The 27,386-nt window shown below is 42.5% G+C and overlaps 1 protein-coding gene across 1 annotated transcript in view; it reads left to right on the forward strand.

The window, feature by feature from the left end:
• The window catches only part of Lar (tyrosine-protein phosphatase Lar), a 704,213-nt gene that overhangs the window by 599,876 nt on the left and 76,951 nt on the right, over window positions 1-27,386 (forward strand). The window contains exons 9-10 of the mRNA XM_071659561.1: window positions 23,459-23,559; window positions 26,981-27,176. Of these exons, the coding sequence (XP_071515662.1) occupies window positions 23,459-23,559; window positions 26,981-27,176 (297 nt within the window). The remainder of the gene's footprint in view (window positions 1-23,458; window positions 23,560-26,980; window positions 27,177-27,386) is intronic.

Raw genomic sequence — 27,386 nt, forward strand, 5'->3', positions numbered from 1 at the left:
GCAGCCATAACTGGAATAGTTGTTATAAATTATGACAGTTGCATGAAAATTATGAGATAAAAGTTTTAAGCAGACTCGAATTTTCTGAGTAACGCCCGAACAGTTATAGACCATAAGCTGTATTTATGGCAGTAACCGGCAACAGTGTTGTTTTGGATGCTGTCTTTATAGAGGGGTCGTATTTTTGCTCTCTCTATATATACTCTCCTCCTCCTCCTCCTCTTATCCCCCGCCAAAAAAAAAGGAAAAATGAAACTTGTCCTAATTATTCTATTATTATTATTATTATTATTATTATATATATATATATATATATATATATATATATATATATATATATATATATATATATATATATATATATATATATATATATATATATATATATCGTTATTATTTTAGTTCCTCCTCTACTTCATCCCTTGTAGAAAATGCAAGGCGTTGTATGCAGAAGGTGGGAGGTTTTTTTTTTTTTTTCTCATATATATTTAAACGCAAGAGTAAAGTTGGAAATACTCCGGTGCTGTCGGCTGTGATCATTAGCTTTTTTGGGTTATTTTTTTCTTTATTTCAGGATTCCAGCGAGTCGACAGATTAATGTGTTGCGTTCATCCTTTGGCCTAGACTGGCAGGTATACCTGGGGTAGTTTTTTTTTCTTTTTTTTCTTTTTTTTTTTTTGGTAGGACAAAAGTACAGCTTCCGTATTAATGCTGGATGATAAAACTGATTACCCATTTGTTAAGGCGGTGTACCAAATGGTGCGTAATATTTTCTTTTCATCCCCCCACACACCTTTAGCCTTTGATGACGCGTATCATTTATGTTCTTAACCTGGTGTAGGCTAATGTTAAAGGCTCGTTGAGCATTGTAATTAATTAATACGAAGTGACCGTAACAAAGACCGTAATTTTAGGTGGAGGGTGGGGTTTAGGGAGGAGGGGGAAAATGTAATCAAGGTTAGGTTAGGAATACAAGAGCATACAGACAGCAATAGGCCAGACCACTTGGGTCTTTTCGAGGCTGCCGGGATTCTGACGACGTTGTTCGACAAAGAACGATGATTATAACCAGGACAAGGGTGTCCCCTGATGGGGCTCTGCCACCGTGCCCTTGTGGTAGGGGGAGGCGAGAGCCACTGCGGGTGGGTCGGTGGCTGCTCGGCTATGACAGGACAGACGTGGCTTCCTTAAACTCTTCACTTTTTATTTCATCGTCTCTTCTCTCCCTCCTTCCCTCCCTCCCTCCCTCATTTCTCGACAACCGCCGTCTTTATTGTACACTATCAGAGTAAACTGCCCTGTTTAATGCTTATTACGCGGTCTTAACACACCTTTTCATCAGGATTTCATCATTTCTCTTACGAGAGACGGTGGAATGGGATCGCTTCGCCTCAGTGCCAGCTTTCGTAACCGTGAGGGTTTTTTTCTCTCTCTGCCTCGATGTTGTTCACTGTTCGCACTCCTTGCTGTCCTCACACGGCCCTCTCCTCTGGACATGGCGTGGCACTATCCTGCTCCCTCGTGCCCACACAGGGTAATAAGGGTCAAGGGCCCCTGTTGGGAGGGAAGGAGGGAGGAGTCGTATGAGGCTGGCTTAAGATGGGCACCTCATTGATTCCTTCATCGGTAATATGTAGTGGGTCATTCCTCTGGCCTCGGGTCACCATTGTTTGTTTAATTAAGTGGATTTGATGGAGCTTCGGTCCCCCCTCCCCCCAGCCCCTGGATTAGCTTGGGGATGGGGACAGGAAGGAGGCGGGGGGGGGGGGATGAGTGCTTTGCTGGGATAGTGAAGTGGGATGGGGTAGTAGCGGGAGAGGAGAGCGGACGCCACGGAACGGTGTGAAGCGAACCTCGACCGAGACGGAATGGAACGCTTGTGGGGAGAAGGAGAGAGAGAGGGGGGCGGCGGGGCGAGAACGGGGGACAGGCCCCGGACGGAGAACGAGAAGGTGGGGGTGTATTAGCCCCGCGGGGACGGTGCCCCAGAGAACGCTAGAGATACAGAGGGTTAAAAAGTTATAATTGGTAATAATTCATGATGGCCTGAGGTGAGGCCGTGGAGGTGTAGCGGGGCGGGTGTGGGCGTTACGAGAAGGACACTTGGCGCCCTGAGGAGGATGTGAATGTAGCGAGGGAGGTTTGTAGGGGTACAGTTAGGAGGTTGTGGCTGTGACAGGAGCGTACTGGTGCGGTTGGGGAGGGTGTGAGTGTAGCGGGGAGGATATTGATGTGGTGTGAAAGGTGTAGGTGGAATAAGTTGGGTAAGGGTGAAGGCGAGAGGCTGAGTGTACTGGGAGACGTTGTGAGTGTGCGGGGAAAACGGGTGAGGTCTTCCAAGGTGGAGGTGGACGATGCAGGTGCGTTTGGGATGGTTTGCAGAAAGTGGGATGTTTGAGGTGTTACGTCAGGTGTGTGGACTTGCGCCGCGAGAAATTCATGCGATGTAGTGAGGATGATTTAAGGTATAGCCGGGAGGGTGTATATGCACCCGAGAGGGTGTACATATAATGTAAATACTGTAGATGTATTGTATTAGAGAATAGGTGTGCAGAAGATGGTGTGTGTATATGTTACAAAGGAGATTGTGGATACTACAGTTGGTGGGTGTGGCAGTATGAGGGTGTAGAATCAGTGGGAAGGTCAGTGGGTGTGGTTGAGAATGGAGGTTTTGGGCGTAACAAAGAAGGCTTGGGTATCCCAGGGTTAACTGAGACATGGCTGGGGTGTTATGAATATTACAATAAGGTTATGGGTGTAGTTTGGAGGATGTGTGCGTGTGTAGGCGGGAGGTTGAAAGTGTTAGGGAAGAGGGGGCGGGGGTTAGGGAGGGAGGCCAGATTAAGGCTATGGCCTTGGATTTGTAGGTGTGTTGGAGAAGGTGTTGGGTGTAGTGGCGTGGGTGTAGGTCTAAAGTGTAAGGATTCGTCATTGAAAGGGAGGATGCTGTTAGTTTAAGAGGAGGTCGAGTTTAGCGGGTGTGTGTGGGGGGGGGGGGGGGGCAGTTTCGAAGTGTGGTGGATGAATTATCGTTGTGTGGGTGTAGCGAGGGGTGTGGGTGTGGCGGAGGGGGGGAAGGGGAAGGGGGTGTGTGGGTGTAGCGAGTGTAATTAGAGTGAGTAGCGGGTGAGTGATGGGGGGTCATTACTGGGCTGTTGGACGCCGCCAGCACCGGGATGTGTTTTAATCCCCGGCTGTTGTTCCTGCACCTGAGGCCCGCTTGCCTCCCTCCCTCCGCTCCCTCCCTCCCGTAGCTCCCTCCCTCCCGTAGCAGCCGCTCCTCCACCCACCCTTCCTTCCTCCCTCCCTCCCCACGCACGCTCTAGCCTCCTCCCGCCCGCCCTGTTCCCCAAGCACCCCACACACACACACCCAGAGCCTCCCGCCCCGTATCTCTACATCCATCCTGTCCCCCCAGCCACCCACCCACCCCTTACCCTTTACTCACAAGCACAGGAGGACTATACTCCCCCACCCCTGTCTCTCTCTCTCTCTCTCTCTCTCTCTCTCTCTCTCTCTCTCTCTCTCTCTCTCTCTCTCTCTCTCTCAGCCCGCGTAGTTCCTGGTGCTGTTTTGTGTCTCTCTCTGTAGCTTCCACTCTCCTCTTCCTTCATCTCCTTAGCCTCCCCCCTTCCATTCCCCTCCCCTTTGTGTCCCCCCTCCCACCATGTTTTCTGTCCTTCTCAGTTGTTCTCCCTTACTTCCGTATTCTCTCCCCTTCCCCCACACTCTCCTCCTCCTCCACCACCACCACCACCGTTTCCCTCTCTTCTCACAGCCTTCATTTCTTTCTCCCTTGCCCGTGCATCGTTCCTGCTCACCCTCAACATTCCCCGTTACCTCGCCCTTCTGTACGCCCTTCCTCTGGCTGCACTGCCATCAGCCTCCACGAGACGGATTGATGAATCGTCTGCTCACAGACATCAGCGCACCTAGTCATCAACACACACACACACACACACACACACACACACACACACACACACACACACTACCTGTACGAGCTACTGGTTAATCTCATCATAGACAATAAGAGAGACGTTTCTGATAAACCAAAGCACCGAGTTCAGTTGGGCTCCTTGACGCATACGCTGCCTCGCGTTACATGATCCATGAGTGGATGTTTTTCAGTGGGATCTGAAATTGCGGTTTGGCCCCCCGCCACCTCTATCGGGAGGCGGCAGTCGCGACCCCGGACGCCGCTTAAGAAACCCGGGCGCGAGATGCGGTTACATCGCGGCTTTTAGGCGTTGATCGGGTTCCGTCTGCCTCTGGCTCTGTACCTCGGCTCTTGCGTGGCTTTGAGCGGTGTATATTGAGAGGGAGGGAGGGAGAGGGTTGGTGTTGGTGGGTTTTGGCGCGCTAACAGAGACGGATTTAAGTGGCTGTGAGGCGGAGATGAGGCAGAGCCTGTTTACTGTCCTACATTGTTTTTGACGGCAATCCGGGCACCTCCCGCTCACTGTGGCTCCGCCTCCAGGAGAATAGAATGAACGTAAAATTTAGATGGGGGAATGGGGATCGGGAGAATAGAATGAACGTAAAAGATGGGGAATGGGGATCGGGAGAATAGAATGAACGTAAAAGATGAGGAATGGGGATCGGGAGAATGGAATGAACGTAAAAGATGGGGGAATGGGGATCGGGACGGAAGGTGATGACCTCGTGAAAAAGAGTTTTTGTGACGAAGGGCGACTCATATTTACTTTTTTAATGACCTGCCACTCTTTTTATTTTTTTTTTTCTCTTACGGACAATAATAACACAGCTGGTTATGAGGAGCCGAATGGTCCCGCTGGCATTGAGCACTCGAGGCGAGAGAGAGAAGTCCTTTGTGATACGTTGTCAATGTCAAAGGTTTCTGAGGGGGGGAGGTTTACACGGCAGGGTACGGGACCTTCGGGGGTCGGGAGGGAGGGGTTACTCGGCAGGGTACGGGACCTTCGGGGTGGGTGGGGGTTTCCTCGGCAGGGTACGGGACCTAGGATTCATTATGTGTGGGTCGACTGCACCGCTCGACGGTGTAGCCACAAGTGTTTGCCAGTAGCTTTGTGGCAGCCTCGAAGGACCCGCCTCGCCACAATGCATTGTAGGGGGTCTTCCTTACGTCCCTTGCGCTTGCTCTCTCTCTCTCTCTCTCTCTCTCTCTCTCTCTCTCTCTCTCTCTCTCTCTCTCTCTCAGCGAATGGGGGGGCGGGGAAGAGGGGAGGTAGAAACATATTTTATCCATAACTAGTTCTGTAGAGGAAGTCTTAGCAACCTGTCATTAGGAGAGAGAGAGAGAGAGAGAGAGAGAGAGAGAGAGAGAGAGAGAGAGAGAGAGGTTGAATACGAGTCATCGTCCATGAAAGCAGGGAGTACGTGAAACAGAAAGTCCACCCTTGCCTCAAAATCCTCCCTCCCTCCCCTTGGCTGGCCGATGGAGGGCCGAGAGGACGAACCTGCTGGAAGCCGTAATTGACTCACTGTCGACCAGGCTTAGGTCTTGGGCGAGATGGATTGAGGGGTTGGGCCAGCGGATCCCAGTAGCTAGTTGAAATTGATCGCTTGGGCGGACCTGGCTTAGCTGCCCCGACCTGGAGATCCACTTGAAAAATGCCGTCGCTGATGTAGCGTAAGACGTTGCCACTTGTGTCACCTCCCGGGGCCTCTTGGAGGTGTGGCCACCAAAGACGGAGGAGACGACGACCCCATTCCTCCTCCCTCCCCCAGGAGGCGCGGCAGGGGAGTGTGTTGTGGTGGTGGGTGGTTTTTCACGCATACCGTGGGGTGAGGAAGGGTTGGTAGCGTCGCGTAGAATGGTCGCTACGCTTGCGGGTATTGCTTTCTGCCCCTTCGCTGCTGAATTACATGGCCAGGAGTGTTTGTTCTCTATAATTTGTTTGTAGAAGATTTATATAGACTGAGAATTTGCATTTTCATGCAATTTGTTCAAGGGTGTGTGATGCCGTGGCAGATTCTGTACTAGTCTATGGATTCTGAGTAATATTTTTGGTGATTCTTCTTTGAGATTTCGTCTTTCAGTTGATTGTTTCTTGAACACTTTTTTTTTTTATTATTATACGGAGATTGATTTTGGGGGTTTCGGTAAGACTTGGATTAATTCATTTATTGCTGTGGGTTCTTTTTCTCATACCGTCCTCGTGATTCCAATAACACTTGGTTTGGATTTTTTTTTTATATATATTCAAAACTTTTGTGTCTTGGATTTCTTTTCTTTTTTTTCTTCTTCTTTTTTGTAAATACGTGACGTTTCTGTTGATGTCCCCGGGTTCCAGCTAGATGTGTACAGCCAAGTCTTCTGCGATGCCTTCAGTGGCAAAGATGTTCATCTTAGTGTATATATTTACCATATTATTCACCTTCAGGATTTACAGGAAGAAAAAATCGTTTCTTCCTAACCGGTCAACAAGCTTTCCCCATTTTTCTTTTTATTTGTGAGATATTTTGAATGTGAAATAAAGTGTAGGTCCCATTTTTTTATTGTACATCCTTCACTTCCCGTTTTCTGCCTTTGTTTTTTTTATATATTTCCAGCCAGTATGGTTTGAGTCAGAGGGTGATCAGGTGGTGGCCTGGGTGTATTACACATCCGTTGGATTTGTGTCAGGTGTTTTGTGTGTTGAAGGTTAAGCCAGTGTGCCAGACACCTGGTCTGCTCGGCTTTCCACTGATGAAACTTTACGAGGTGGACGACACCGCCAGTGGCCGGGCTTCGTTCTCCTGTGGCCACATTTATGGTCGTGCATCAACCCTGTTTTCGCTCCCCTCCTCCCCCCTTTTTTTTTTTTTACGTTGTAGCTCAGTCGAAGTGTGTGTCTTGGCGTTAGCCGTTCCTCCACTAGTGGCCTGAACCCTCCCTTGAACGGGATCTTTAGAAACCGAAGTATTTCTTTGTTTTTTTTTTTTCTAGTTCGGTTTGGAAGCTCTCTCTCTCTCTCTCTCTCTCTCTCTCTCTCTCTCTCTCTCTCTCTCTCTCTCTCTCTCTCTCTCTCTCTCGGAACGTATATTGAGGGAGGAGGAGGGGGGGGGGAGACGTTTCTGTAAATGCCTGGTGGAGAAAAAGGTTTTGAGGGTGCATGTGTGTGTGGCGCGATGATACCGGCCACCATTTCCTGGAGCCCGCGCTCTTCCTGCCCTGCCTTGCCTTGGTGGGGGTGAGGAGGAGTGGGGGTTCGCGACCTCTTCCCCGACCTCCACACTCGCACCACACACCTCCACCGCCGCCTCTTCTGTCACACGACACTACTCCCCCACCAGCTACCTGTCGCAACCTCCCGCTGAGTACCCTTCACACCACATACACACACCTCTCTTGTCTCCCCGTCACATCACTATTCCATCGTGTCTTTCACTCTCTTATTCTGGACAACCCATTTCTCCATCCGGGACCCCCCCCCAGTCCATCCATTCCCTTACCCATACCTCGTCATAGACCATCGGATCTTTTGTTATCTTCCCCTCCCACCTACCCTGTTCCCTCCCATACCATCAGACTCAGGACCCCTTTCCCGCGACACCTTGGTATTCTTCTTTTACCTTCTCTCTGGACACGCCTCCCATGCCTTCACACTGCTCTCCTCCCTTTACCTTTTCCTCCCCTGGTCCCTTTCAAGTGCATCCACCTCTTCCTGCCCTTCATACCTTTAGCCTTTAACCCCCCCCCTCCCCCTTCCACCTCACCCCCACCATACATTCATCTCGACTTTCTTCCCTTTTTTTGTTTGCTTAACAGGGTGGTTGGGGGAGAGGGGGATGGGAAGGGAGAAATAAACACTTTCAGAGCCCAGATAGATTTCTACCTCTTTCTCTAACTCTTTTTTTCTTCTTCTTTGCCCCAAGATGGCCTTGATTAGGGCATGTTGTCTGCCCCAGGTACATCGGTCGCTATTGAAGAAAAAAAAAAAAAAGACAAGTGAAGGTACACTTCAGAAATGGGAAAGAAAATGTTAGACTCTGCCCCTTCCCAGACTACCACGACATATTTCCAAACTCCTTTCTTTCGCCTTTGCCCTCCAACCTCAAGGCTGTCCATCTGCCTCATCTCCCTCCCAGTGCCCCCTTCTCCAATACTGGCCTGTCCATCTCCCTCTTCTCCCTCTCAGTGACCTTCTCCCCCCCCCCACCCAGTACTGTGACACAGTCCTCACTGAGGCAGCCACAGTGGTGTGTTAACAGTCGATCATGTTTGTGTGTCTGTGTTCTCCATGACCGGCACCTTATCACGCAGTTACCTAAATATGGACCTGAAATAACTTGTTCAGGGAGTGTTGAGGAGGAGGGTGGAGGAGGCGGGAGGAGAGAGAGGATGGGAGCAAGTAAGAGTCGACTCGGCATATGTGCGCGCTTCCAATGTCTCGGGAGAGCACCTACCTGAAGGTGTTGAAGCCGAAGGGGACCTGCTTATTAATGTCCTCGCGGACCACACTGCGATTGAGTCACTGTGAGAGAGAGACCAGCGTATGTTAATTATACCTTTGTCCTTTTTTTGTGGTACACACAGCCCTAAAAAAAGAAAGTTTACTCTTTACGTTACGAATCGATAACTCGGCGAAAAATGACCCGCAGTGTTTTTAAAGACGACGTTCCCGTCAGTGAGAATTGGTCGTGGATAGAGAGAAGGAGAGAACGGAAGGGAACGGAGGGGATGAGGTGGGGGAGGGGTTGTGCTGCGCGAGCGTGGCAAAAAAAAAAAAAAAGGAACAGGGACGGTATGGTGGAAGGGAGGAGGAGGAGGGTGCAGGAGACGGTGTTGGTGGGGGAACGTGTGATGGGAGGACCTGGAACGGGGTTCGACGTTGGTACTATCTCCCGCGACACTTATAATGCGACAGGAAATTACCTCTTGTTGTCCCTTTATTGCAAGCAACACAGCACGACGAAGTTACCGCCACGACCCCCTGGCTAGGGGGCCGTGTGGGGGCAAGGGGAGGAGGAAAAGATTGCCCTCCGTGTCCTCTTTTCCCTCGGCAGATCAGTCGATAACACATAAATCTTATTCGTGAATATGCATGTTCGTTTTCGTTTATGTTTGCGTTTATATCCATTCCTTTGTTTACCTGCGTTGGCCTCGCTTGATAGACTGGAGCCAGCTTACGGACAGGCGGACGGACGCCCACTTATCACACACAGTATAAACAAATATATATCGTTCTCCAGGGGAATGATCCCGAATCATCGAACTTCGTTGCCTTCGAAGTCATTATCGCTGAGCGGAGGTGTGATCCGTGAGACAGGCGAATCCATCAGTACACCACCTCCGTCGCTCGGGAAATGTTCTTTCCCAAAGATAAGACGTGAGACTTAAGACGTGAGACTCGGGTGGGAGGGGAAAGAACCTAGTGGATGAAAGGCGATGGGTGTTCAGACCGCCTGGGAGGGGGAGGGCTACAGCTGCTTCAGGTGACTAGCGACGCGTGGCAGGTGAAGGCGTCTCAAGCATGTTGGCTTAAATTGAATCCTCTTACGTGTCTGTCAAGGAATGTAGAATAGACACACACACACACACACACACACACACACACACACACACACACACACACACACACACACACATATATATATATATATATTTTTTTTTTTTTTTTTTTTTTTTTCATACTATCCGCCATTTCCCGCGACAGCGAGGTAGCGTTAAGAACAGAGGACTGGGCCTTTGAGGAAATATCCTCACCTGGCCCTCTTCTCTGTTCCTTCTTTTGGAAAAAAAAAAAAAAAAAAAATATATATATATATATATATATATATATATATATATATATATATATATATATATATATATATATATATATATATATCTTTCTTTTTTCTTTTAAACTATCCGCCATTTCCCGCATTAGCGAGGTAGCGTTAAGAACAGAGGACTGGGCCTTTGTGGAATATCTTCACCTGGCCCCCCTCTGTTCCTTCTTTTGGAAAATTAAAAAAAAGAAAAAAAAAAAGAGAGGGGAGGATTTCCAGCCTCCTGCTCCCTCCCCTTTTAGTCGCCTTCTACGACACGCAGGGAATACGTGGGAAGTATTCTTCATCCCCTATCCCCAGGGATATATATATATATATATATATATATATATATATATATATATATATATATATATATCCATGCCTAAGCCATGTACCCATATATGGACCAGCCCTGAGGGTAGGATGAACATCTGGATTGTCTGTGGGCCGACTGTCGCATCCAGGACACAATCCCGGGCAGGTCCGTGCCTTACTTATATATATATATATCACCAGCAACGCCAACCACTACACCACGGAAGCGCCTTTGAATATTTTTTTTTATCTCTCTTATCACTCTTTCCCATTACTAATAATAATGCGTGATGTTAAAAGATAACGTCACGATTGTGAATTATGTGATATTACTGGCTTAGATCTTATTTGATTAACCAATCATAACCTCCAAACCATGTTTACTAATATACTGGTGATCGAAACAAGACATATCGAGAAAAACTCTCTCTCTCTCTCTCTCTCTCTCTCTCTCTCTCTCTCTCTCTCTCTCTCAAACCTCGCATAGAGAGGACAGTTTCCATTTAAACAATGGTCTCCCCATATGTAATAGTGCAGCTGACAAGCCAATTTGACGAAATGACAGTTGGATGATTGGGGGCTCCATTACAACCGGGTCTTGTAAATATTTTTTTTTTTTCCCCTATCATCATCGAGGTTGAATTGCTTAACGAATGCCAGCTGCATTTCAAACCGTTAATTTATAAATGGTATTCAGATGATGCATTCTCGTTTTCAGATACATCGGCCAAGTTCCCTTGTTTTCTTTTCTTCTTTTTTTTCTTTTTTAGATTATTTGAATAACCTTGATGGAGTTCAAACCTAAATTGATGTGAATGGTTTAAGCTTTTGATAAGCATTGAGATAACTTATTCAAGTCTTAACTCTTTTGTAATGGGTATATATATATATATATATATATATATATATATATATATATATATATATATATATATATAAAGTTCCCCTGCCCCCATACATGTTCGCCGTTTCCTGCGTTTTCGAGGTAGCGCTAGGAAGAGACGAATAAAGGCTGCATTCGCTCACGTCCATTCTCCAGCTGTCTTGTTTAATGCACCGAAACCACAGCTCCCTATTTGCATCCAGGCCCCACGGCCCTTTCCATGGTTTGCCCCAGACATTTCACATGCCCTGGTTCAGTCCCTTGACAGCGCGTCGACACCGGTATACCAATCGTCCCAACTCACTGTTCCTTGTACTCCTCTCACCCTCCTGCATATTTGGTCTCCTCTACCACTGACACATATATCCTCTTTGTCAACCTTTCCTCACTCATTCCCTCCATATGTCCAAACCATTTCAACACACCCTCTTCTGCTTTCTCTACCACACTTTTTTTTTTTTCATTACCACTCATCTCTCTTACCCTCTGCATCCTTGCTTGAGTCGAAAGCGGTTCATCCTATAAACTCTTGCAGGCTAACTTTCAAATTTGACCCGCTTGCCCTACGCCGCAATGTTGGTTCACTTTTCCCTCCTCGGGTATTACTTTAGTTTTTGCTCCCGAGAGCTGGTCGCTTGTGTACCCCTACCACTAGCTAGGCCACACAATACTCGGCAGGCTGCTGCGTCTCATGATTACTTTTTGGCAGTCGGCAACTCAAGGGGTGGGCCGTTTTGATAACTGTTTCTTTCCCTACACCTCGAAGCTCTGGAACTCTCTATCCTCTCCTGTTTTTTTCCCCAGTAACTATGATGTGGCACATTTTAAGAGATAGGTAACGTTGCTTCTTTCCATATTTCGTAAATATTTCCCATGTCTCCCCTTTTTCCCTTTCATTAACCTCCCTGTATTTCAATTAAGGCCCGACCTTAGCGTGGACTTTTGTCCACGACTGGAGCCTCCAACGCATATATATATATATATATACATATATATATATATATATATATATATATATATATATATATATATATATATATATATATATATATATATACATACATACATACATATATATTGCTGTAAGTGCGCTCTGTTAACTATATCGGCCAACGTTTTGGCTTGTACAATTAATTTTTCATCCTCGCCTTCAGATTCAACCGTGCACTTTTGGCTCTGCTAAGTTAAAACTGAGCGAAAAGCTGAACGTTTTTGACTCTCCTGTTATATCATAGTACATTGGATACCTATCCCCATCCGGCTATGTTTCCCTAGTATATCTTTTGAGACTCGAGTGTATTCTCATTCTGAAAATCACGGTACGTTTGGATATATATATATATATATATATATATATATATATATATATATATATATATATATATATATATATATATATATATATACTGCCGTCGCCTTGAACACCACGACCGCCACAAACCCAGCTGTGCGCACAGGTTAAGCGTTTGTCTTTAGTTATGGATTAATATTGTATTACGCTAATATTATCCGACTGGATCCTCTAATACGTTGATTAATCCTGTTTAATGTGTGTGTGTGTGTGTGTGTGTGCGGGAGGACACAAGAGCGGCTGCACTTTGAGGTACACACGAGGCATGGCCGGCCGGCCGGCCACAAATCTGCAACTTGAGAATGAGTTTATAATGTTTTGATGACTGTTGGTCCAGTGGCCTCGTTCCCCGTTGTTGCGGTGTCAAATGATGCAGCGAAATCATTCGTGCAACATAAACACTGGCCCACTCGTACGTATGTATGTGTGTGTGTGTGTGTGCTTTTTATTACAAAGTAATCTACTGACACCGACATGAACGTTGTAGGCACCTTGCCGCCAGACACAGCACACACACGCGCACGCGCATGAAGGGGTTAGCTCCCCTTCATGAATGGAGCGTAGGAAAAATCTGTAGATTACGATGAACGCGTTAGACGTTACTGCGCAAGTGTTGACAGACGTTACTGCGCAAGTGTTGACAGTGAACTCTATGAACGTTGGCAAAGAACGTTTGATCCAGACAAGTCCCTCATGACAGTATTCGCTAGCCGTACAGCGTGTCATGAAGTGTATGAAAAGTTACGCAATGGAAGATAATCTTACAAAACTTGTTCTGGATTTGAAGGGACATCACTCTTTCTGTAGGAAGAGGACGCAGATGGAGACATCACTATGTCTGTAGGAAGAGGACGCAGATGAAGGTCGAGTGTCATCCTAAAGAAGGATGAAGGTCGAGTATCACTTCCTAGAGAAGGATGGAGGCCGAGTCTCACTCTAAATAAGGATGGAGGCCGAGTGTCACTTAACAGAAGGCCGACTGTCACCCTAGAAGAGGGTCTCCAGCGAAGATGTGTGTAAACAACATGAAAATAAGCAGAAAAACATGATATAGAAACAACAGCCTTTTTTCTATGCTCTTGGTAAAAGGTAAACATTTCAGAAGGTAACATATGAGTTCTGCTGAGCGTGTGATATGGTCGTAGGTCATTCAATGGCCGGCGGAGGCATCATCCAAGACGAAGATGGAGACGACTTGTTGTTCATCTCCCTAATTGACGTCTTTGCTAGACGTCATCACAGGCACTAACCTATTCACATATATTTTGCGCTCGTCCATTTTCAAAAGAAAACGATCTCTTCAGGTCAACGCACCAGCGGTACAAACATTGAGGAAGGTAATTTGAACTTACAGCACCTGGGTGACGTTCGGCGATCAGAGCGTGGGGCTCCTACCGCTAAAATGGCCCCCCAGTTCCGACCCTTGTATGGCAGCCTTCAGAAAACTGAAATACTGTCTTAGACACCCTAAATTTTCGGATTTTCCGGGCGCATTCCCCCCATCCCTAGCGCTTGCGAATTTAAGGGGGAGTTTGAAGGGTGGTGGACACCCGAGAAGAGAGACTCAGTTTAGGGCCCTTAAAATGCTTGGGCCGCACCTGGCTGTGTGTATCCACCCGATGGAAGTGGGAGGGCAAGTTAATGATGACAGAAAGATGGATAGGTGGTTCTTGCGGGCCTAAAAAGCCACGCAAGTTAATGGTCTGATTGTCCGCTCGGCATTTATTGCGTTGTACATTAAGTTCAAGGGGCAAACATGAAAGCGTGACTCGGGAAATGTGAACAGATATTATCCTTGTCCGCAGGCATAATTTGAGTTGTAAAAGTCGTTATCTCCTGTTAATGAACTTACTCTGCCAGGTCTCACAGAGCTCAGTGTACCGTGACGATAACGACCGCTAGCCGGACTTGCTGGGAAATCAGGGAAATTTACAAGTTTAGAATGTCCGCTTGCCACAGCTGCTTGTACACCACAAAACGCGCATTCCAATCGTCATACCAAGAACGTGTGACCTGGTTTTGGGGGGGCCCTATATCTAGTTCGGTTCGGGTGGTTATATAGGAAGGTCATTGTTAAACCTTAATGTGTGTATATTCCTGTATGGTATATTCTCTAACTGAATAAAACGTGTTAAAAGAAAATGAAATTTGATCTAGATCCTGCCCTCATTATTTGATAGCTGGGGTAGTCATTATAAAGATAAGCGTATATAAGTAGCCGAAGGTTTTGGTGCAGTAAGTATAATACGTCCACTGTGAATAAACGTAAAAAAAAAAAAAAAATGCTAACCAATGCCTATTAATTTTATTTACTGTTGCTTTCTAAATGTAAAAAAATATTTATTTTTTTCTTTGCCAAAAGATGAAAACGCTTAATTCACATGAACTTTATACAAAATAACCCATTCAGCGTAGGACAGTATAATTGCAGTGCCGGGTTGTCATACCGCACGGATCCTGCTGTTTCGCTTTGCCAACTGCGGGAGATTTCTTGTGTAACCATTAAAACCAGTGTGTCTAAAATGTTTTGAATTCTGTAGTTAAAAAACAAAATCATGAAAAAAATATGAAATAGATCAAGAAGATTATATATGGAAAATACCGTAGCAAACGAATGGACTGCTGCCGTAAATGGTCTGTGATGTGATTTTGCTGCAATGTTGAAGGGATTATATTGTTGATAATTATCAGGTAAGTATATTACTCTTTGCAGCTGAATATTCATCATACTTAAAACATTCCTCCAGTTATGAGCTCACTCATCCATATGAATATCCGATGCTTGAAAAAGACGAACTTCAAATTTTGTTTACATCAAAGGAGATATATGCAGCATTAAATCGGACGGACTTAATAAAAAGTTTTGAACGATAAGCATTTACAATAAACATATTCTGAGACTGTATACTGTAAGGATTCTAACAGTGGCAGCTGTAGAAGCAGAATGTTGCGCTTAAACCTGCTGGAGAAATAAAACTGTTTTGCGTAATACAGTGACAAAGTTTTAACTGGTATCCCTTGAAAGCCAAATGATAGTAGAAATTAAAGAATTTAATGAAATGGTTATGATTTCTTTGCTATAAAGAGCCCCCGTATGGATTTTGAGATAGAATTTTGTTAAGGGCCGCTACAGTAGCAATATCAGATATGCAGAACTATATTACACAATTTGAGCAAGTGGCTCATCGAGAACAGAATGTCTGCAGTTTCACAAAAGTCTTGTTTTTTTTTTCCAATTAGGAATCCATCTCACACCCTCCATTCCCCTTGAATGAACGATCTTTCCCACGGGGCAGAACTTCCAACATTGCCAGGCATTACATACAACACATGGCATTCACTCCACAACCTAATAACATCAAACACAAAATCATGACAGAATAAGGTAAAAAAAAAAAAAACAATGTGCTGCAGTTCTAACTCCATCAGTGTCAAGATTTCCTCAAGTGAGCAGGGTGGGTTGAAAGTAGTGGGAAATAGTGGATCAAAAACACTCCCACTGAACAGTTAAAGGTGTCAGTAATGCATTCCTAACACTCGTTCAAATCGAGCCAATAATAAACGAACGGGAGGAATTCCTACTGCGTCGTGACGTCATTCGCGAGGACGTTCGAGGAGTGACTGTCATAGGGACGGCTGACGAGAAACATTTACCTGACGTTTGCTTAAATTCTGTATTACTCTATAATGGCCGTATGTCGACATACAAACCGAATGGAGCTGAAACGCAGGGAAACTAGTTGTCGTGCGTCGTAAATATTTGAATCCGGCGTTTTGTATGTTGGGCGGGTGGGTTCAGATGGCCACATAAGTTTAGTGCTGGAATTATTGCATGTAGGATCTGTACCACACACGGTCAGATTCTTATATCTCCAAAGACATTTGAACTCGCTGTTTACCTTCCTTATCAAGGAATCGGGCCCTTGAAGTGCAGCACATGTTTTGGTATCGATTGAATTTCACTCAGACATCGGAAGCGTTGAAATAGGAAGGTTGTCTCTATGTATTCATACGTACATAAACGCCCACACACGCACATAAACATACATATACATTTGAATTTATACATGCATATACAAACACATACACATCGCCACCCGACCATGCATGAAATAGCATCCCCTTCCCCTTTCAGCGAGGTCGCGAGATGAAAAGACAAAAAATGCCACATTCTTTCACATTGTCTTTAGCTATCTTGTGTAATGCACCGCAACCACAGCTCCCTTTCCACATCCATGCACCACAGACCTTTCCATGGTTTACCTCAGACCTTTTACATGCCCTCGTTTAGTCCATTGACCACATCAACCCCGGTATAACACATAATTCCAATTCACTCTATTCCATGCATGCCTCCCACCCTCCTGTATGTTCAGGCCCCAATCGCTCAAAATTTTTTTTCACTCCATCCTTCCACCTCCAGTTTGGTCTCCCATTTCTTCTTCCCTCCACGTTTGACACATATATCCTCTTTGTCAACCTTTCCTCACTCATTCTCTCCATATGTCCCTCTCCTGCATTAGCGAGATAACGTCAAGGACAGCGGACTGAGCCTTAGAAGGAAAATCATCACTTGGCCCCCTTCTCTGTTCGTTTTGGAAAAGTAAATACTGGAGGGGAGGAGTTCCATCCCCCCCACTCCCACCCCTTTTAGTCGCCTTCTACAACATGCAAGTAATACGTGGGAAGTATTCTTTCACCTCTGTCCCCAAGGATATATATATATATATATAATAAATATATATATATATATAAATATATATATATATATGTTTACCAAATGGCGTCCTAGCTTCGTCTCTTCGATGTATACCAACTGACTTATATTTCTCTCTTGTGTCTTCCCTGATGATGTGATTATTACACGAAAGTGCAATTGGAAACTTATCGTGTTTCATTTTCCCTGTGGACTCATAGGAATATCTTGATCACACGCAAAATTGTGATCCTTTCCAATATCTTTTTTTCTTTCATACTATTCCCCATTTCCCACATTAGCAAGGTAGCGTTAAGAACAGAGGCCTGGACCTTTGAGGGAATATCCTCAATGGCCCCCTTCCCTGTTCCTTCTTCTGGAAAATTGAAAAAAAAAAAAATATATATATATATATATATATGTATATTATTTTTTTTTATTTTGCTTTGTCGCTGTCTACCGCGTTTGCGAGGCAGCGCAAGGAAACAGACGAAAGAAATGGCCCAACCCAGTCCCATACACATGTATATACATACACGTCCACACACGCAAGTATACATACCTATACATCTCAATGTACACATATATATGCACACACAGACATATACATATATACACATGTACATAATTCATACTGTCTGCCTTTATTTATTCCCATCGCCACCTCGCCACACATGAAATAAAATCCCCCTCCCCCCTCATGTGTGCGAGGTAGCGCTAGGAAAAGACAACAAAGGCCCCATTCGTTCACACTCATTCTTTAGCTGTCATGTAATAATGCCCGAAACCACATCTCCCTTTCCACATCCAGGCCCCACAGAACTTTCCATGGTTTACCCCAGACGCCTCACATGCCCTGGTTCAATCCATTGACAGCACGTCAGCCCTGGTATACCACATCGATCCAATTCACTCTAATCCTTGCCCGCCTTTCACCTTCCTGCATGTTCAGGCCCCTATCACTCAAAATCTTTTTCACTCCATCTTTCCACCTCCAATTTGGGGATAGGGGAGAAAGAATACTTCCCATGTATTCCCTGCATGTCATAGAAGGTGACTAAAAGGGGAGGGAGCGGGTGGCTGGAAATCCTCCCCTCTCGCTTTTTTTTTTTTGAATTTTCCAAAAGAAGGAACAGAGAAGGGGGCCAGGTGAGGATATTCCCTCTAAGGCCCAGTCCTCTGTTCTTAATGCTTCCTCGCTAATGCGGGAAATGGTGAATAGTATGAAAGAAAGAATATATATATATATATATATATATATACACCAGTAATGGCCTTATTAACATGATCAATCAAGCACTGTTGGCATCAAACTCATCCTGATTAATACAGTAATTGCTTTTAATCCTGCGTTTCAAACAGGTTTCCGATGAAAAATCGATGTCCATTTTTACAGTCACCCATAACAGCCATCAAAGTACTTTCACCTTACTCATGCAACAAACCTGAAACACCCAGCAACCATTATTCTCCATAGTTAAGTAGCTCACATTAGCTCCTTTGTATTCTATAATACCCATCTTACTTTAATGGCTGCCTAAATCAAAAACGCTTTTTATACTCATTATTTATTTACCCCATAAAACTTGCCTCTCATGATCTTTTCTGTTCCATGGCCAGATGCTTATGAAACCAATGAACACCCAATTTCTGAACATAATCTTTTTGCAGGTTTTCCCATATTCATGCGAGATATTTTCTTATATGTTACATATTATATTGACAGTTACTGTACACACTCTGTTTGAGTAAAAGTATGTTGCTGTCTTACCTAATGCTTCTTTACTGATGATATATAAACACCTGACTGTCAATCTCCCAGAGTATTATGAAGTAACCACGATTTGTTCCCAAATTTACCCTTAAGCTCTGTTATCATCATATAATATAATTAGTATCTTTTTAATCTATATATTCTCTTATTTCCATCTTGTTCATCCCTTTGCACCATTGAGCTTACAGAGGATGGCTATGAGGGGATATCCTCACCTGCCCTTCTCTGTTTTCTTTTGGAAAAAAACAAGAGGGGAGGAGGTCTCCTTGTGTGAAGAGGAATACATGGAAGTACTTTTCCTATCAGAATAAAATATAGTTATACATATATAGTAAGGGATCGTCGGTAGAATATTCATTTAAGCTGATAATCAATGATTATGCCAATATCATGCATTTAGGATGAGAAGATGGGAGGAGGGTGTTTACCAAAGGGTTATGAAGTTTCTGACTTATTAAGAATAAAATATTAGTATGAAGAAAAGAGCTGAAGGTATTTTGACAATTCAATGTAAAAAATGCTTGGTGGTAGAGTATATAAGAGATATAGACACAGCTCTCAATAAGAAATGAAGTGGAAAAAAAGGGCAAATGAAGTTTGTTCTAAGTTTTCAGTAACAGGTTTAGGATATAATAATGATATAGTTTTTCTTGAAGGAGGGTAAATAGTGTTCGTAGCACCTATATCTCAATGGAATTCAGTGAAGGGACTGAAACTGGCAATGGAAAACAAGTAGTTTGGTGATTTTGGAATAAGATATGATATAGTATTTATTTTGAAGTTTTTGTTCATTTATTTGTTACTGTATCAGTTGTAGGCTAGATTTATAGTATTTGTCATGTATTGGGTGACACAAGATGGGGAGTTAAATATGGTTAAACAGGGGATATAGGTAGTATATTCTTGCTAAAATGTTAAGCCAGACAATGTGCAGAGGTTGTGAATAGCATTATCATTTATTAATCATAGGTGGTGTGACCCGTGATTGGTTGATGGTTGTCAGTGTTTTAATGTATGTATGACTCATGGTGAGGTGCCTGAGGATTGGCGGAATGCTTGCATAGTGCCATTGTACAAAGGCAAAGGGGATAAGAGTGAGTGCTCAAATTACAGAGGTATAAGTTTGTTGAGTATTCCTGGTAAATTATATGGGAGGGTATTGATTGAGAGGGTGAAGGCATGTACAGAGCATCAGATTGGGGAAGAGCAGTGTGGTTTCAGAAGTGGTAGAGGATGTGTGGATCAGGTGTTTGCTTTGAAGAATGTATGTGAGAAATACTTAGAAAAGCAAATGGATTTGTATGTAGCATTTATGGATCTGGAGAAGGCATATGATAGAGTTGATAGAGATGCTCTGTGGAAGGTATTAAGAATATATGGTGTGGAGGAAAGTTGTTAGAAGCAGTGAAAAGTTTTTATCGAGGATGTAAGGCATGTGTACGTGTAGGAAGAGAGGAAAGTGATTGGTTCTCAGTGAATGTAGGTTTGCGGCAGGGGTGTGTGATGTCTCCATGGTTGTTTAATTTGTTTATGGATGGGGTTGTTAGGGAGGTAAATGCAAGAGTTTTGGAAAGAGGGGCAAGTATGAAGTCTGTTGGGGATGAGAGAGCTTGGGAAGTGAGTCAGTTGTTGTTCGCTGATGATACAGCGCTGGTGGCGGATTCATGTGAGAAACTGCAGAAGCTGGTGACGGAGTTTGGTAAAGTGTGTGGAAGAAGAAAGTTAAGAGTAAATGTCAATAAGAGCAAGGTTATTAGGTACAGTAGGGTTGAGGGTCAAGTCAATTGGGAGGTGAGTTTGAATGGTGAGATGCTGGAGGAAGTGAAGTGTTTTAGATATCTGGGAGTGGATCTGTCAGCGGATGGAACCATGGAAGCGGAAGTGGATCATAGGGTGGGGGAGGGGGCGAAAATTTTGGGAGCCTTGAAAAATGTGTGGAAGTCGAGAACATTATCCCGGAAAGCAAAAATGGGTATGTTTGAAGGAATAGTAGTTCCAACAATGTTGTATGGTTGCGAGGCGTGGGCTATGGATAGAGTTGTGCGTAGGAGGATGGATGTGCTGGAAATGAGATGTTTGAGGACAATGTGTGGTGTGAGGTGGTTTGATCGAGTAAGTAACGTAAGGGTAAGAGAGATGTGTGGAAATAAAAAGAGCGTGGTTGAGAGAGCAGAAGAGGGTGTTTTGAAGTGGTTTGGGCACATGGAGAGAATGAGTGAGGAAAGATTGACCAAGAGGATATATGTGTCGGAGGTGGAGGGAACGAGGAGAAGAGGGAGACCAAATTGGAGGTGGAAAGATGGAGTGAAAAGGATTTTGTGTGATCGGGGCCTGAACATGCAGGAGGGTGAAAGGAGGGCAAGGAATAGAGTGAATTGGAGCGATGTGGTATACAGGGGTTGACGTGCTGTCAGTGGATTGAATCAAGGCATGTGAAGCGTCTGGGGTAAACCATGGAAAGCTGTGTAGGTATGAATATTTGCGTGTGTGGACGTGTGTATGTACATGTGTATGGGGGGGGGGGTTGGGCCATTTCTTTCGTCTGTTTCCTTGCGCTACCTCGCAAACGCGGGAGACAGCGACAAAGTATAAAAAAAAAAAAAAAAAAAAAAAAAAAAAAATATATATATATATATATATATATATATATATATATATATATATATATGAAAACTACAGGGATTCAAAATTTATAGTCTTTTTTGTAAATAGAATTCCTCGTGCAGTATGTATATTATAGTATTTATATTTCCTGGTACATGCATACTTTAATTTTGACTGGTGTAATATTCAATACTGTCTTAATTACATTGGATCCCTTAATCTCCATTACTTACACTACTTGATATATATGTTTTTGATTTCTGCAACCATTTTCAAGAACGTAACTATCGTTAAAACCAAGAAGTCTTGGAATTATATTTCACAATTTAAAATTTTTAAATTCCATTCCTAATATGTTTTGGTTAGAATTATATATATAAGCTTTCCAGTATTGTAGATTTTATCTGGTACACCAAGTAATGGCCTTATTATTGACATGATCAGATAGTCAAGCAACTGATTGGAGCAGTGTCAAAGCTGCAGGAGCCTCCTGAAAGGGATACAGAACTTGCTTTTTAGGAGCTCCTGCAGTTCCAAGACAAGTGTTTCCAGATGAAGAAAAATGATGGGACTCTCATGCAGAAAAGTTCTTTGACAGTTCCGTACTTCTGATGATACAGCCATGCCAAAGGTGACTTTTCACTCTGGCGTAACCTCATGCAGACAGAACCTGATAACACACACACGCACACACACCTTGATGTAAAGCTCCTTTATGTTAGTTAAGTAGTCACCATTATGGCCTCCTAGTTCTGTAATATCTATAATACCTCATCTGTGTATTTTCATTTGAATGGCTGCCTAAATTCAATAAACTGTTCTTTATTTATGTATTCATTTATTTATTATTAACACACACACTCACAGAAAGTTGGTAAAGTCCAAAGATTTTTATCAAAGTCATAGCATAAAGAGCAGAAAACTGTTTAAACTAGGTTTCCATGGCACAAGATGACCTTATGAACCAGTATGAACCTACCCAAATTTTATTGAAACATAATTTTGCTTACTTGAAGCAATAAGAGGAAGAAAGTGGCTCTTCCTTGCATTACTGTCATTGCTGAGATCATTTTCTTGGAGTATGTTACCATATTGAATATTTAAAAGTCACAGATGTTCACAGAATTGTATTCACACCTGTGTATGAGTAAAGAAGAATACTGTTTGCTGTTCTTAACCTTAAAAGGTTGCAGAATGTACAGATGATTTTGACTGATGATTATGGGATGAAGGGACAACTGGTATTAAGCTGTGAGAACAAGATCAAATCCTCATGAGTATTTATGAAGTGTTAAGCAGTAGACTTGATATGCGTATTTATTTTGTTATCCACAAATTTAGCTGTCAGACTATAAAGACTACTGTTATATATATATATATATATATATATATATATTTTTTTTTTTTTTCATACTATTCGCCATTTCCCGCGATAGTGAGGTAGCGTTAAGAACAGAGGACTGGGCCTTTGAGGGAATATCCTCACCTGGCCCTCTTCTCTGTTCCTTCTTTTGGGAAAAAAAAAAAAAAAAAACAAGAGGGGAGGATTTCCAGCCCCCCGCTCCCTTCCCTTTTAGTCGCCTTCTACGACACGCAGGGAATACATGGGAAGTATTCTTTCTCCCCTATCCCCAGGGAATATATATATATATATATATATATATATATATATACTCAAGTAGCATCGATCTTCCGTTATGCACATATTCATTTACAAAGCTGCATTTTTAAACTCAATGATTATAGCCTCTTGAATATCACTAGCATTTCAGGATGCAGTTTTTTAAGACTGGTAGGAGGGATATTACCCAAGGGAATTATTGAAAGTTTTTCCTGACTTTATATAACTGACCCATAAAATACTTAGTATTGAAGAAAATGTGAGTCCCTGTAAAAGGGTATTTTGTAAAATTAATGTAAAAGAAAGTGCTGCTGTTGTTGACTGTACTTGGAGTGCATTATAATGTTCCAGATATAACCCACACTCTTCAAATATAGGAAATGAGTGGAAAATACTGAAGTTATCCAGTACAGAATTTAGTTCTACAGTTATACAGTACAACAGGTTTAGGATACTTAATCCACAACTGATATCTAGTTTTTCTTTCACAGAGCCTGGAAGTGCACCAAGAAATGTTCATGTACGCCCTCTATCATCCTCCACTATGGTCATCCAGTGGGATGAACCTGAAACTCCCAATGGACAAATCACGGTGAGTCTCTGGTAGATTTTGGCAATAAAGATATGATATAGTATTTATTTTCCTTAGTTATTTTCGTTTTCATTTTTATATTTTATTTTTACTGTATCATTGCTTGTAGGTTTTACTACTGTTTTGATCTTTATTCATCATTTCTCATGTATATACAGGGCCTGAACACCAAAGATGGGGAGTTACAATATGTTACCCGCAGGAGTATCCATAGGTATTCATTCCTTCACCCGTCATAAAATGTTTACAGCCATGACATTATGGTGCTGAGGTTAGGTGACACTAAGCCATTATCCATCCTTATTTAATTCCATTTGCTTGTTAGTGCTGTAAAGACCTGCTGATCATGGCTTGATGACAGCTTTCAGTGTTTTCACATTTGTCTCTGGCCTTTGTTGGTGTCAGTTAGGGAATATTGTTTTTTAATAGTGGTTTTTCTATCACAGAAATCATAATTTGTTGTGTCTTGAGACTAGTGCATCAACAACACAGGCATCATCTGCCATGATATGGTAGCGACCTTAGATTGCAAATGTATTTGTTTTGATTAGCCAGCCTATTTAGTTTGTGTTTAGCATTTGTCTTATTCTATTATGGTGTAAAATCTTTTGTTTGTTAATAAGCAGAGTAAATATAGGTACGAAAGTTCAAAAAGATCACAGTGGAAGTAGAATATCATGCAGAGAAGTGTGAGGATTTGAAGGTATATGACAGTTCATCCTAGGTTTGGGAAGTTCTTTGCTCTTCAAGCAGGCAGAGAAGCCAGACCATTCAGAGTGATGACTTCTATGCTAAGCTTAGTTCTTCAGACTTTTACTAAGCTAATTTCAGCCCTCTGAACCTTACTAAGTATCTCATGTGATGTTAATGTCATAGCTTGAAGATTTTCCTGCAGTGGCAAATTAAAGGCAGGCTGATTTGCTTAATCACTGATTTTCAACTTGGAAGCAACAGAGGTGTTGGAGTGACCTGTTCATACTGTCATTGGTTACCTCTTAGGGTTTCCACTGACAATCCTGAGAGGAAAGAGGATTGTTGTAAGTGTTGCAACAAGAAATGTGTGCTTCTGATGGATCGAGATTGGTGTAAAGAGTGCTTTAGAACTTATTGGAAAGTGGCTACACCTGTACATTTTTCTCATTAGGCCTCAGACTCTGTAGCTAGATCTGAAGATCTCGGTAATGGATTAAATTTCTTCAAGTTTCGATGCTGGTATAGGTCAAGACTGTTTTTTTAGACCAGCTGTTCTCAACCAAGAGGTTGCCAAGTATTTTCCTTGGCTCATGAAGCCAATGATATTTTCCACAGCTATCAAACATATCTCTTCTAATGCCAAAGTCTAAAGCTTTTAAGCATCAATGCATAATGTATTTTGAAAGTTTTGAGTTTTGTTCATCTAGGTGTTAACATAGTTGCATAACTTATCTAAGACCTTAGTTTTCTGATTTTATGATATATTTAATCATAAACAAGTTGTTTTATTCGTGGTCGCTGTTACCTTTGGAAATATAAGTGGGTAATCATAGGTAAAAGGTTGAAGACCACTGCTTTAGACAATACTTAAACTGGTCCCTACATTCTTTGCCAGAAGGATCAGATCCAGCTGGTCTGGAGAAGAGACCAAGCTCAAGTTGAAGGAAAGTTGGAACTCCCTAAAAGTAAATGGAATAATAAAGGCATATTTGAGATAAAGCTACAGTTACTCTTCAGATTAGTTTATATTCCACCTAAAAATTAACAGGATCCAGCAAGCATTTGTCAGCACTGGTTACTCACACAGTTTTGTTGAGAGTAAAGTTAGATAATTTCTCTCCAAGCCCACCAAACAAGAGCAGATAATGAACCCAAGAATATCTTCATCATATACATGTTCTACAAATCCTAATGAGCTCTTCCTATGAAACAAATGAGAGAATATTGAAAGGGTACTTAAGCAAAATGTCAGATACCATAACAAAGAAGGGAAGGGGCATCAAAGATACAGATAGATAGATACAAAAACCATAAATCTGGTAATCTTGTAATGGAAAACAATGTAATCAAGATAACAACCCTTAAAGGTTGCTCATGTGATTTATTAGTTCACTTGTAGTAATAAAGGTTGTGCATTTTAGAATCCTTTGAATTACATCAGTTTGACCAATGCACTCTGTATCCTCTTGTGTTTCACCTCCCATGGCAAAATTTAAAATCAGTCAACGTATCCAGACAGTGACAGTGCATCCAGAACTTGCTTCAACATATGCGGTGACCAAACGAGAAAGAAATTCTAGTTTCAGCCTTATGTAGTATATGAACAGCATGTCAGATATTTCCTTAACCATATATGTACTTGCAACTTATTTTAATATTTGTGATAATAGTTTGTCTCCTGTACTATTTACCTAATGTGGGACTTTGATGACAGGTTAGAGTTGATGTCAACACCTAAGTCCTTCTTACACATAGAATCCTGAAGCTTATTTCCTCCCAGATGATAATCATATTGAGGTCTTCTTACCCTGTGTCTCATTCTCAATATTTTACACTTTCTTGGGTTGAATTTCATTAAACCGTGTATCAAACCAACTTTGGAGTCTGTCTCAGTCCCTTGTAAGTATATGTAATCTTGCTTCATTTCACTACCCTTATGACCTATGTGTGTGTGTGTGTGTGTGTATGTGTGAAATTACTCATTTTTACTGCCTGAGGAGGTAGTTCTACACTTGTTGAACCCTCTTATCTTGAAATTACAGTGGTCATGATTTAGGTAATGACATCTATCACTTTAGCTTTTTTGCAGGATTTTGTGTCTTCTGAGTAGTGCTAAATGTCTGTCATAGTGCTTATTGATGCTTGATTTTTACATTGTCCCAAATTTTCACAATATCCATGAGATGAAGAAAATCTCTGAAGATACTGTCAAAATAAGATGATACTGTACATTTTTCGTAATTTATCATTACAAATTTTCAATATTCCTTGTGTCAAATTACAGGACTGTACATTATCCTTTCTGCAAGAAAGCATCAACTGTTATTCATAGCAAATCATAGCAAATATTATACAGTATGTAGTATTATCCATTCTTTCTTTCCGTTTTGCTTTCCTGTAGCTATAATGTTTCTATTTATCACATATATTCCTTACAGTGAACCACATTTATTTTTAATTTATGTTGTATCATGGAAATGAACACTATACTATTCTGTTAGACAAAAATCACTGAAATTAAGCTCATAACTTGGGTTCCACTTGTAGTTGTTCATAGATAACAGCATTGTTATGGGAGAACACTTATTCTTCCCAGTAGTATTATAAGAGTTTACCCAATCATGTGTTTCTAACAGATAGATATCATATTACTGTAATATTGTAGGAGTAAAGTGTAGCTATTTTTCTCTGAATGACTCAGCAAATACTTCCTTTTCATTGCTTCTAGGGCTACAAGTTATACTATACCACCAACCCATCACTACCAATCCAGTCGTGGAAGAGTCAGCCTGTACAAGATAATAAGCTCACTACAATCAGTGACCTAACTCCTCACACTATTTACACCGTACGTGTGCAGGCTTATACTGGTATTGGTCCCGGACCTCTCTCGCTACCTGTCAAAGTCAAGACACAGCAAGGAGGTAAATGTTGTTAAAGCTATCAAATACATATAGATGTGGTACTGTTCATCTATCTTTTTCATTAGCCCTTTACCATTTTGTAGTAGGGTAGTACTTATTGTTTCCTAAATACTGTACTTTTGTTGTTGTGTATATTCACAAGTTTTTATTTTGCTAGAGAATGAGAATTATTTTAAAACAAGCATATTTGTTGTTAAATACAGGTTGAGA

The sequence above is a fragment of the Panulirus ornatus genome, chromosome 68, assembly GCF_036320965.1.
Source record: "Panulirus ornatus isolate Po-2019 chromosome 68, ASM3632096v1, whole genome shotgun sequence".
NCBI lineage: Eukaryota > Metazoa > Arthropoda > Malacostraca > Decapoda > Palinuridae > Panulirus > Panulirus ornatus.